This window comes from Tenrec ecaudatus, chromosome 1 (assembly GCF_050624435.1).
Source record: "Tenrec ecaudatus isolate mTenEca1 chromosome 1, mTenEca1.hap1, whole genome shotgun sequence".
In the NCBI taxonomy this organism is placed as follows: Eukaryota; Metazoa; Chordata; class Mammalia; order Afrosoricida; family Tenrecidae; genus Tenrec; species Tenrec ecaudatus.
This window is the reverse complement of record NC_134530.1, coordinates 4,875,836-4,886,668: the sequence shown is the minus strand read 5'-3', so window position 1 is coordinate 4,886,668 and position 10,833 is coordinate 4,875,836. Positions and strand designations below refer to the sequence as shown.

General features: G+C 60.9%; 1 protein-coding gene across 1 annotated transcript in view; it reads left to right on the top strand.

Annotated features, from left to right (window-relative positions):
- The first annotated feature begins 482 nt into the window (after window positions 1-482).
- Window positions 483-10,833, top strand: part of PLIN4 (perilipin 4) — a 13,395-nt gene continuing 3,044 nt past the window's right edge. The window contains exons 1-5 of the mRNA XM_075545100.1: window positions 483-583; window positions 701-768; window positions 1,168-1,309; window positions 2,333-2,382; window positions 6,567-10,734. Coding sequence (XP_075401215.1) covers window positions 718-768; window positions 1,168-1,309; window positions 2,333-2,382; window positions 6,567-10,734 — 4,411 coding nt within the window. The 5' untranslated portion in view covers window positions 483-583; window positions 701-717. The remainder of the gene's footprint in view (window positions 584-700; window positions 769-1,167; window positions 1,310-2,332; window positions 2,383-6,566; window positions 10,735-10,833) is intronic.

Sequence of the window (10,833 nt, the reverse complement as noted above, 5' to 3'; positions counted from 1 at the left end):
AGGCATGAGGGACCTGACCCGGAAGAAAACAGATGTCGGGGAGGGCAGGGAAGGAGCCCTAGCACCTGACACCTGGCAGGGAGGGTGTCCTAAGCAGCCCGTGGAAAGGTCCTGGGGTAACACCAGGGAGGAGACAGACCCATGTGGCCGGAGCAGGGATCCAGGGGAGAATTGGGGTTCGTCGGAGGCAGTGGGACCTGGTGGATCATGGGAGAGAGTCTGGCGTGGCAATGGGAACTGGCCCAGGCATCCCAGCCCATCTCAACTGCACCCACTGCTTGGATGGACCCCAGCAGCGGGGCAGGGGAGGGGGCAGCCCGGCTGGCTTTGAGTCACTTTGGCTGGTGGCGGGGGCAGGATGGCTCAGGGCTGAGAGCAGGGGAAAGGTGCTGGTCTCCGGCCGGATGGGCGGGCACACACGTGACAGCCCAGCACACCCCCACCCCCACCATCCGCTGGCTGTTTGCCTGGGCCGAGGACCGGCCGGCACCCGCCCCAGACCCTATAAGGCCTGAGAGACTAGAGCCGAGACAGCTGCCAGCAGGGACAGCCACTCAGAGGGACGGACCCTCCCGCAGCCCAGGTGAGTGGAGCCGATGGCCCAGCCGGGTGGGTCGTAGGGGACTTCGCGGTCACACAGGGGGTACCATGGGGAGCTTGGGAGCCCTCTGTTCACATACCTTCTCTGCCCCCCTTCCAGCGGCTTCTTGTACCAACATGTCTGCTCAAGATAGAGGGGGCCGGGATGGCCAGAAAGCCAAGGGCAAGGTAAAGAATGGCGTGAGCACCCTGGTTCATTCCCCATGCCCTGAAAAGTGACCCCCACAATCCCGGGGGAGGGTGCGCTCTGGAAACCATGATACCAGCTCCTCTCAGCTGCCCCACACTGGGGCTAGTAGGGCCTCACACAGCCTGCCCTCCTCCCCTCAGCCTCTCGCTGGGCCTCAGTGCCCCGTCTGTGAAGTGGGGCCGTGGAAGGCCCAAGGCCGGTCCAGCGCCTCCTCTGCCCACCCATCACTCAGATGATGAAGCATCAGGGGCCAGGGCTGGCATTCAAACCCAGGCCTGTGTGATTCAGGTTCCAACACCCCATCCTCGTCCCTGCTGCTTCTTGGTTGTGTTCATGATGGCCCCCTACTCACTGACACCCCACCCTCTGCCCTGCAGACCCTGAGTAGCTTCCTGGGGTCTCTGCCCGGCTTCAGCTCTGCCCGGAACCTGCTGACCTATGGCTCAACCAGGGAGGCCCAGCCAGCTGCCGACCCAGCAGGTGTCCCCACCCCTGAGGCTGCCCAGCCCCAGGCTCAGGGTGAGTGGACAGCCCTGAGCAGGGGGTGTCTGGGAGTGGGCCTCAGGAAAAGGAAATCTCCCTCCACGGAGGCCAGGACAGGGCTGTAAGGGTCATTTGGGGAGCATTTCCCAGTAGAGACAGCCTGGCTGGCCTTATCACTGAGCAGAAAGGGGAAATTGAGGCATAAGAGTGGGGACAGGTTTCCCAAGGTGGTCTGACCAGCAGGTGGTAGAGGGGAGGCCTGCAGCGAGCTTGGCAATCCCTGGACACCCTTACCTGCCTACTCACAGGATACACCATGGGCCAGGTGCAGGACATGGTCAAATTCATCAAGGACTGATCCCCCATCCCCAAAGGGGACCAATTCCCCTGGGGTCACAGCGGAAGGACATGGTGGGGTAGCATGCCTCTTCCCTGAACTACTCAGCCCTCCCTCCCTCTGGAGTCCTCTGAGGCCTCCCTGTGCCCTGAGCACCTGCCAGGTCAGGGTGCTTCAGAGCTCAGCCTCTGGGGTCCTTCTAGGATGTGCCCCGATCTTCCATAGCCTGGACTGCGCAGTCTGGGCCCAGCGCCCTGGGCAGTTGGCTCTCACTCTACATACCTCCAGTGGACAGGCAGCTGGCAGCTGGGTGGGGGCAGGGCAGGGGCAGGCCCCACGAACTGTGTGCCCTGGGATCTCAGGAGTGGGGATGGCCTAGGGCAGAAACCAGCTCCTCTCCCTGTAGCTGCCCCTGGAACCCAGACCCAGACACCAAGGGGGGTGGGGGCAGTAGGGTCAGGAGGAAGGAGGGCCGCCTAACAGAGAAAACTCCTGGAGGTCCTGCCTCAGAGCATCCTGGCAGCAGGGGTTGGGAGCACCCTGCTCCCCTCTCCCCCTCCCCCCGCCAATGGGCCGCTGGCAAGAGTGGCAGGTTCTGCTGTCCTTGGCAGGGTGACTGGACATTCCTAACCTTTTGGGCTGTGCCCATTGCTTGCACAACCAGTCCAGGGTGGCGATGCCAATACCACCCCTCACCCTCGATACCTTCCCCGTCTCCGCAGTGGTTGCCAACCAGGAGCAGATGGCTGGGGGGACGCAGTCTTCAGAGAAGGTGAGAGGGTCCCTGGGAGCTTCCTTGAGGGCCTCCAATCCCCTTCCCCATGCTCCGCCCCCTAAGAAAGGAGCTCCCCTGGGGAGGGGGGAGTTCTGGTCTAGTCCCAAGAAAGAAACAGACAACCCTGGAGTCCCAGGGGGATCCTACCCCCCACCAGGAGCCTCTGTTTCCACATCTGTGAAATGGGTGCAGCAGTCTTGGGCAGCCCCACCCTGAGGGTCACACAGATAGGATTCCCAAGGCTGCCCTGAAGTCAGTGGTGCCCGGTCCAGCACTGTCCCCATGACCAGATGTGGACCAAACCAAATACCAAACTCACAACGGCCCTGGAGAATAGGGTGGCACTGCCCCACCCTGTGAGTTTCCAAGATGGGAGCTCTGCACGGAGTAGGAAGCATGTCTTTCTCCCACGGAGCGCAGGGGGTTTTGAACTGCTAGGGCTTGCGGTGAGCAGCCCCGAGCATGGCCAGACGCCCCCAGGGCCCTCTGTTGTGGACCAGAACATCGGGGTGCAGTAGGTTTCTAGAATGGATTTCCAGGTCTTTCTTCCGAGTGCTGGGCTGGAAGTTCGGTAGGAACCTCTTAGCAACATGGCAGTGTCCGAGGACAGACAGAGGGCAGTGGCTGTGCCTGAGGCTGGAGGAGGGGTGTGAAGCCAGGTCACCGGCATGGGAGGAAGGGCTCTCTCTGAGTCACTGCCTCCAGATCCCCGAGAGTGGCCGTTGGCCGCTGTCAAGTCTGCCCTGACCTGTCGTGACCGTGTAGGACTGAGGGAGCCACCCAGAGGGTGTCCTCGGTTGCTGTCTTTGTCGTGGGAAGTGCCGTCCCCTGATTCTGACTCTGAGCAACCTGATGGGCAGCAGAGGGAAACACCGCCCGGCCCCGCATGTCTGAGTCCACGGTGGCGGCCACAGTGTTCACCTATCTTGTCCAGAGCCTTCCTCCCCATGGCTGCGCCTCTGCTCAGACCAAACAGGATGTCCTTCTCCAGGGGGGCTGGTCACTCCTGACAAGGTGTCCCAAATCCGTGAGACAGAGCCTCGCCATCCTCGTCTTGAAGGGGTGTTCTTCCCAGACAGATTTGGCCGTTCCTGCAGTTGTGGGACTGGCACAGGGCCACCCGAAACCTTACCTATGGCACGTGGGGCACAGCTTGTGTGAGTTTCATGGTTAATTTCCCAGCCCCCCCCCCTCCCTGCAGGAAAGATGCCCTCGAAGCTCAGGCCCCAGCAGAAGCACTGAGAGGTTGAGAGGTCGACCCCTGCCCAAGGTCACTCAGCAAGAAGATGGTAGCTCCGGGTTTGAGCCTGAAGCTCAGACACAGTCTCTGCCCTTGGTCCTGGGAGAGTGGGGACAGTCAGGGTTGTCCCCTCAGCCCAGGCACAGGGAGAGCCAGGACTGTCCCCTCTCCCAGCTGAGCCGTGGGACTGATGGATGAGCCCACACCAGTGGGATTGAGATTTCCTGGATCCATCCTCACTCTGGACTCCTCCATGACTCCCCTGTGCCCTCAGCTCCTGCCAAGACAAAGGGTCTCAGGGGGCCCAGGTGGTGCAGTGGGTTGAGCAGCAGGCTACGACCCCAAAGGTCAGTGGCTCAAGGCTTCTAGGCGCTCCTTGGGAGGAAGACGAGGCTGTGTGGTTCTGTGATGGTGCACACCGCCTTGCAACCCCCAGAGGATGGAGGGCAGCCGCTCAGGGTCAGGGTCGATGGAGGGCAATGGGGGTTCTGTAGACTCTGGATGTTCCAGGCAGCTACCACTGTCCTCAGCTTCTCTAGAAAGCAGGGAAGTGGAGTTTACCTCCCCAAGACAGCCCTCTGAGTCGCGCAGCTGGTGAAGGGGAAGAGGTGGAATTTGAGGACGTGCGTCCCTCCAGGCCCCAGCCCTAGGGATCGCATGCAGCTGGAGGGAGGATCCCTTCAGGGCCTCTCAGCCTGGCACGAAGGGTATCTGGGGCCAGATCCTTCTTTGGGGCTGAGGGTGCCCTGCGCACAGGACAGAGCTGGGCAGCATCGCCCATCCACACCCAACACTCACACAAGCCAGACATCGCCAAGAGGGAGGCAGGGTCTTACCATGGAGAATAAGAGGCTTGCTCGGTGGGCGGTGCCCTTGAGTTGGCTTTGTGTCTCGGGACCCCGTGTGCGATCGAGAGAAAGGTGGCCTGGTCCTGTACCGATGGGTACACTGTCACGGCCACTGGGGGCAGGAGGCCATCACCCCTCAGCTGCCGAAATGTGTTGTCCCTTGGCTGCCACCCAGAGAGCTGTAGTTGGCAGGGAAGCATCGATCTTGCCCCGGTCACCTCCTGTGGGTGACTGCAATTTAACAACTCAGCATCATCGAGTCAAACCTGACTGGTGGGACCTTACAGGGCAGACTAGCCCCCTTTGGGGGCTTCCCGAGGCCCCCTGTCGGACAGGGTAGAACTGCCTCTGTGGGTTTCTGAGACTGTGAGTTTCTCCCGCAGAGTGGCTGGTGGCATTGAACCTCTGACCTTGTGGTTTTCCACCCGTGTAACCACTACGCCCTCAGGGCTCCTTCAATGCAGGATTTCCCCATGATTACTTATCTAAGCCAGCTGGGAGGGTCGCTGTGGTCAGGACTGACCCGATAGCAACTAACCTCACCACCACCAGTTGAGTTCATTTCAATGAGACCTTTAACTCCTGACGGTGACGGGACAGCCAGCCTGACTCGAGGTTAGACATGTGCTCGTGACGAGCAAAAGGGTGGAATAAACCATTTAGATCAACGATCACCAAGCACTGATGTGTGGCTGGGCCCGAGCCCTTGGTTAAGGGCCACCGAGAGGGGCTAAAGGCCTGGAGACTACCATAGTGGCTCAGGGTCAGAGTTCTCGCCTATCATGCAGGAGACCTGGGTTCCACTCACTGCTTAGGCACAGCCACCTGGCAGCCATCACGGCCCACAGCGTGCGGAGCCCCTTGGGCACGGGGTGGGGTTTCCTAGGGAGAAAGGTCTTGCAACTAGGAAACCAGTCAAGGAGAGCTATGTCCGACACCAGGTCAGTGGTTCAAAGCTTCTAGGCGCTCCTTGGGAGGAAGATGAGGCTGTCTGGTTCTGTGACGGTGCACACCGCCTTGCAACCCCCAGAGGATGGAGGGCAGCCACTCGGGGTCAGGGTCGATGGAGGGCAATGGGGGAGGGGGTTGCCTACCCCTGGCAGCTAGAACCCGGTGGATTTAACTTGCTCAGGAACTAACTTGAGCCCTGGTTCCCTGCTTGGTCCGCAGTGGAACACCCAGTTGAGACACTCTGGGCAGGCAGTCCCCTGTTCCGTTAGGGTTCCTTCGACTCAGAATGGGCTCCTTGGCAGGGAGGTGGATTTCCAGTGGTTTTGTTGGCTTTTTTGGAATGAAGGTTGGAAGTTCCAATTCTCCCAGAAGACCGGACTGGTGCTGCACGCACCTGCGTGCGAGTGTTTGCTGAGCCAGGGTGGTGTGGGGGCTGCTGGCAACTCTGCTTTAGGACTTAGTCTCACTGTCCTGCTCTGTCAGCATCATTTGGAGCTAGGCTGTTTCTTCACTTAGCCTAAAAGGCTGGTGGGTCAGGCCTGCCCTGAGGCACTGCGGGAGAAAGGGCTGGCAGCCGCATCCTTCAAGACCAACCCAAACACCAACCCAAAGTCAGTGCTCTCAAAGTGACTCTGACTCAGACCTCTGGGTTTCTGAGACTGGAATTTTTATGGGAGGACAAACACCTCCTTTTTCTCCTCTGGAGCGGCTGGTGGTTTTGAACTGCTGACCTTGCAGTTAGCAGCCCAATGTGTAACCACTGTGACACCAGGGCCCCCTCCTGAAAGAGCAGTGCTTAGGAAACCCTCTGAGGTGCAGTCTGTCGCATGGTGGGGGGGACGCACACTGGGATCGACCACCCCTTCCCCGACTTTGGCTTTGATACATCAACTTCGACAGTTAGGGGAGTTTCTATTTGTCAAGCCAGCTGTTAGGGGAACTGAAGGGTTAGACCGGAGTCAGTAGGGTGACCTGAGGCCAAGCTTCCGAAGAGGAGGTCCTGGAGCGCACAGTTTGGAAAAAAGAGGGGCCCTGTAGGGGGGCGTTGGGCCAGAAGTAGGGTGGTGGAGTGAGAGAGAGGGGGCCAGGGATGCCCTGCAACTCCTCTTGTGATCAATGTCCTTCCTCATCTGTCCTCTCAGATGACCAAGACCAAGGACACCTTCTCCTCCGGAGTGGCCAGTGTGGTCGAAGGGGGCCTAGGCCTGGGCCAGTCGGCTCTCTCTGGCACCAAGGATGCCTTGTCGAGTGGGGTGACTGGGGCAGTGAATGTGGCCAAGGGGGTCGCCCAGGAGGGACTGAACACCACCAAGAATGTGCTCACGGGCACCAAGGACACTGTGGCCACCGGGGTCACTGGAGCAGTGAACATGGCCAAAGGGGCCGTGCAGACCAGCCTGGACACCACCAAGAATGTTCTCACAGGCACCAAGGACACTGTGTGCACTGGGCTGACCGGGGCAGCGAATGTAGCCAAGGGGGTCGCCCAGGGAGGTCTGGACACCACCAAGAATGTCCTCACAGGCACCAAGGACACGGTGACCACTGGACTGACTGGGGCTGTGAACGTGGCCAAGGGGGCTGTGCAGACCGGCCTGGACACCAGCAAGACTGTGCTGACCGGCACCAAGGACACTGTGGTGACTGGGATGACCGGGGCTGTGAACGTGGCCAAGGGGGCCGTGCAGACTGGACTGAACACCACTCAAAAGGTAGCAACTGGGACAAAGGACACGGTCTGCAGTGGAGTCACCGGAGCAGTGGGCATCGCCAAGGGGGCCATGCAGACTGGACTCGACACCACCAAGAATGTGCTCACGGGCACCAAGGACACTGTGGCCACCGGACTGACCGGGGCTGTGAACGTGGCCAAGGGGACTGTGCAGACCGGACTGAATACGACCCAAAATGTGCTGAGCGGCACCAAGGACACTGTGTGCACTGGGCTGACCGGGGCAGCGAATGTGGCCAAGGGGGTTGCCCAGGGGGGGTTGGACACCACCAAGAATGTCCTCACAGGCACCAAGGACACTGTGGCCACCGGGGTCACTGGAGCAGTGAACATGGCCAAAGGGGCCGTGCATACCAGCCTGGACACCACCAAGAATGTCCTCACAGGCACCAAGGACACGGTGACCACTGGACTGACCGGGGCTGTGAACGTGGCCAAGGGGACCGTGCAGACCGGCCTGGACACCAGCAAGGCTGTGCTGAGCGGCACCAAGAACACTGTGTGCACTGGGCTGACCGGGGCAGCGAATGTGGCCAAGGGGGTCGCCCAGGGAGGGTTGGACACCACCAAGAATGTCCTCACGGGCACCAAGGACACGGTGACCACCGGACTGACTGGGGCTGTGAACGTGGCCAAGGTGACCGTGCAGACCGGCCTGGACACCAGCAAGAATGTCCTCATGGGTACCAAAGATGCTGTGTGCACTGGGCTGAGTGGGTCAGCAAATGTGGCCAAAGGTGTTGTCCAGGGGGGTTTGGACACCACCAAGAATGTCCTCACAGGCACCAAGGACACAGTGACCACTGGACTGACCGGGGCTGTGAAGGTGGCCAAGGGGACTGTGCAGACCGGCCTAGACACCAGCAAGGCTGTGCTGAGCGGCACAAAGGACACTGTGTGCACTGGGCTGACCGGGGCAGCGAATGTGGCCAAGGGGGTTGCCCAGGGAGGTCTGGACACCACCAAGAATGTCCTCACAGGCACCAAGGACACGGTAACCACTGGACTGACCGGGGCAGTGAATGTGGCCAAGGGGGCCGTGCAGACTGGACTGAACACCACTCAAAAGGTAGCAACTGGGACAAAGGACACGGTCTGCAGTGGAGTCACCGGAGCAGTGGGCATTGCCAAGGGGGCTGTGCAGACTGGACTGGACACCACCAAGAATGTGCTCACGGGCACCAAGGACACTGTGGCCTCCGGACTGACCGGGGCTGTGAACGTGGCCAAGGGGACAGTGCAGACCGGACTGAATACGACCCAAAATGTGCTGAGCGGCACCAAGGACACTGTGTGCACTGGGCTGACCGGGGCAGCGAATGTGGCTAAGGGGGTTGCCCAGGGGGGGTTGGACACCACCAAGAATGTCCTCCTGGGAACCAAGGACACAGTGGCCACCGGGGTCACTGGAGCAGTGAACGTGGCCAAGGGGACCATGCAGACCGGCCTGGACACCAGCAAGGCTGTGCTGAGCGGCACCAAGAACACTGTGTGCACTGGGCTGACCGGGGCAGTGAATGTGGCCAAGGGGGTTGCCCAGGGAGGTCTGGACACCACCAAGAATGTCCTCACGGGCACCAAGGACACGGTGACCACTGGACTGACCGGGGCAGTGAACGTGGCCAAGGGGGCTGTGCAGACTGGCCTGGACACCAGCAAGAATGTCCTCACAGGCACCAAGGACACTGTGTGCACCGGACTGACCGGGGCTGTGAACGTGGCCAAGGGGGCCATGCAGACTGGACTGAACACCACTCAAAAGGTAGCAACTGGGACAAAGGACACGGTCTGCAGTGGAGTCACCGGAGCAGTGGGCATCGCCAAGGGGGCCATGCAGACTGGACTCGACACCACCAAGAATGTGCTCACAGGCACCAAGGACACTGTGGCCACCGGTCTCACCGGGGCAGTGAACGTGGCCAAGGGGACTGTGCAGACCGGACTGAATACGACCCAAAATGTGCTGAGTGGCACCAAGGACACTGTGTGCACTGGGCTGACCGGGGCAGCGAATGTGGCCAAGGGGGTTGCCCAGGGGGGGTTGGACACCACCAAGAATGTCCTCACAGGCACCAAGGACACTGTGGCCACCGGGGTCACTGGAGCAGTGAACATGGCCAAAGGGGCCGTGCATACCAGCCTGGACACCACCAAGAATGTCCTCACAGGCACCAAGGACACGGTGACCACTGGACTGACCGGGGCTGTGAACGTGGCCAAGGGGACCGTGCAGACAGGCCTGGACACCAGCAAGGCTGTGCTGAGCGGCACCAAGAACACTGTGTGCACTGGGCTGACCAGGGCAGCGAATGTGGCCAAGGGGGTCGCCCAGGGAGGTCTGGACACCACCAAGAATGTCCTCACGGGCACCAAGGACACTGTGGCCACTGGGATGACAGGAGCCGTCAACGTGGCCATGGGGGCCATGCAGACTGGCCTGGACACCACCAAGAATGTCCTCATGGGTACCAAAGATGCTGTGTGCACTGGGCTGACCGGGTCAGCAAATGTGGCCAAAGGTGTTGTCCAGGGGGGTTTGGACACCACCAAGAATGTCCTCACAGGCACCAAGGACACGGTGACCACTGGACTGACCGGGGCAGTGAACGTGGCCAAGGGGGCTGTGCAGACTGGCCTGGACACCAGCAAGAATGTCCTCACAGGCACCAAGGACACTGTGTGCACCGGACTGACCGGGGCTGTGAACGTGGCCAAGGGGGCCGTGCAGACTGGACTGAACACCACTCAAAAGGTAGCAACTGGGACAAAGGACACGGTCTGCAGTGGAGTCACCGGAGCAGTGGGCATCGCCAAGGGGGCCATGCAGACTGGACTCGACACCACCAAGAATGTGCTCACAGGCACCAAGGACACTGTGGCCACCGGTCTCACCGGGGCAGTGAACGTGGCCAAGGGGACTGTGCAGACCGGACTGAATACGACCCAAAATGTGCTGAGCGGCACCAAGGACACTGTGTGCACTGGGCTGACCGGGGCAGCGAATGTGGCCAAGAGGGTCGCCCAGGCAAGCTTGGACACCTCCAAGAATGTCCTCACAGGCACCAAGGACACGGTGACCACTGGACTGACTGGGGCTGTGAACGTGGCCAAGGGGGCCATGCAGACCGGGCTCAACACAACCCAAAATGTAGTGACAGGGACAAAGGACACCGTGTACAGTGGGATGACCGGAGCAGTGGGCGTGGCCGAGGAGGTTGTGCAGACCGGCCTGGACACCAGCAAGTCTATGGCGTCTGGTGCAGGAGCCATGGTGTCCTCCGTCCTAGCTGGTACAGGGACTGTGGCTTCAGATGCCGTCCACACCCTGCAGGGACTCCTGCCTGGGACCCAGGACAGTGTCTGGTCTGCAGTTACCCAGTCCGGGGACACATCCTCCAGGGGGTCCAGCGTCACTGACACGGTCTGTGCAGGTCTGCAGAGCCCCCTCCTCCCAGGTGCCGCCGGGGATGGGCAAAGTGTGGAGCCTGCAGCTGGTCTGGGCCACGGCGGAGCCTGGGACACTGGTGAGCGGGAGGAGCTGGGTGTCCTCCTGCAGCCCATGAGCGTGGAGGAACAAGGTAAGACCCCGGGTGGGGGGCGGGAATTATCCCAGGGGCTGGGTACCCTGGGGTTTCCCTGAGGGGCTGCACTTTGCTGGGCCCGGACACCCTGGTCTT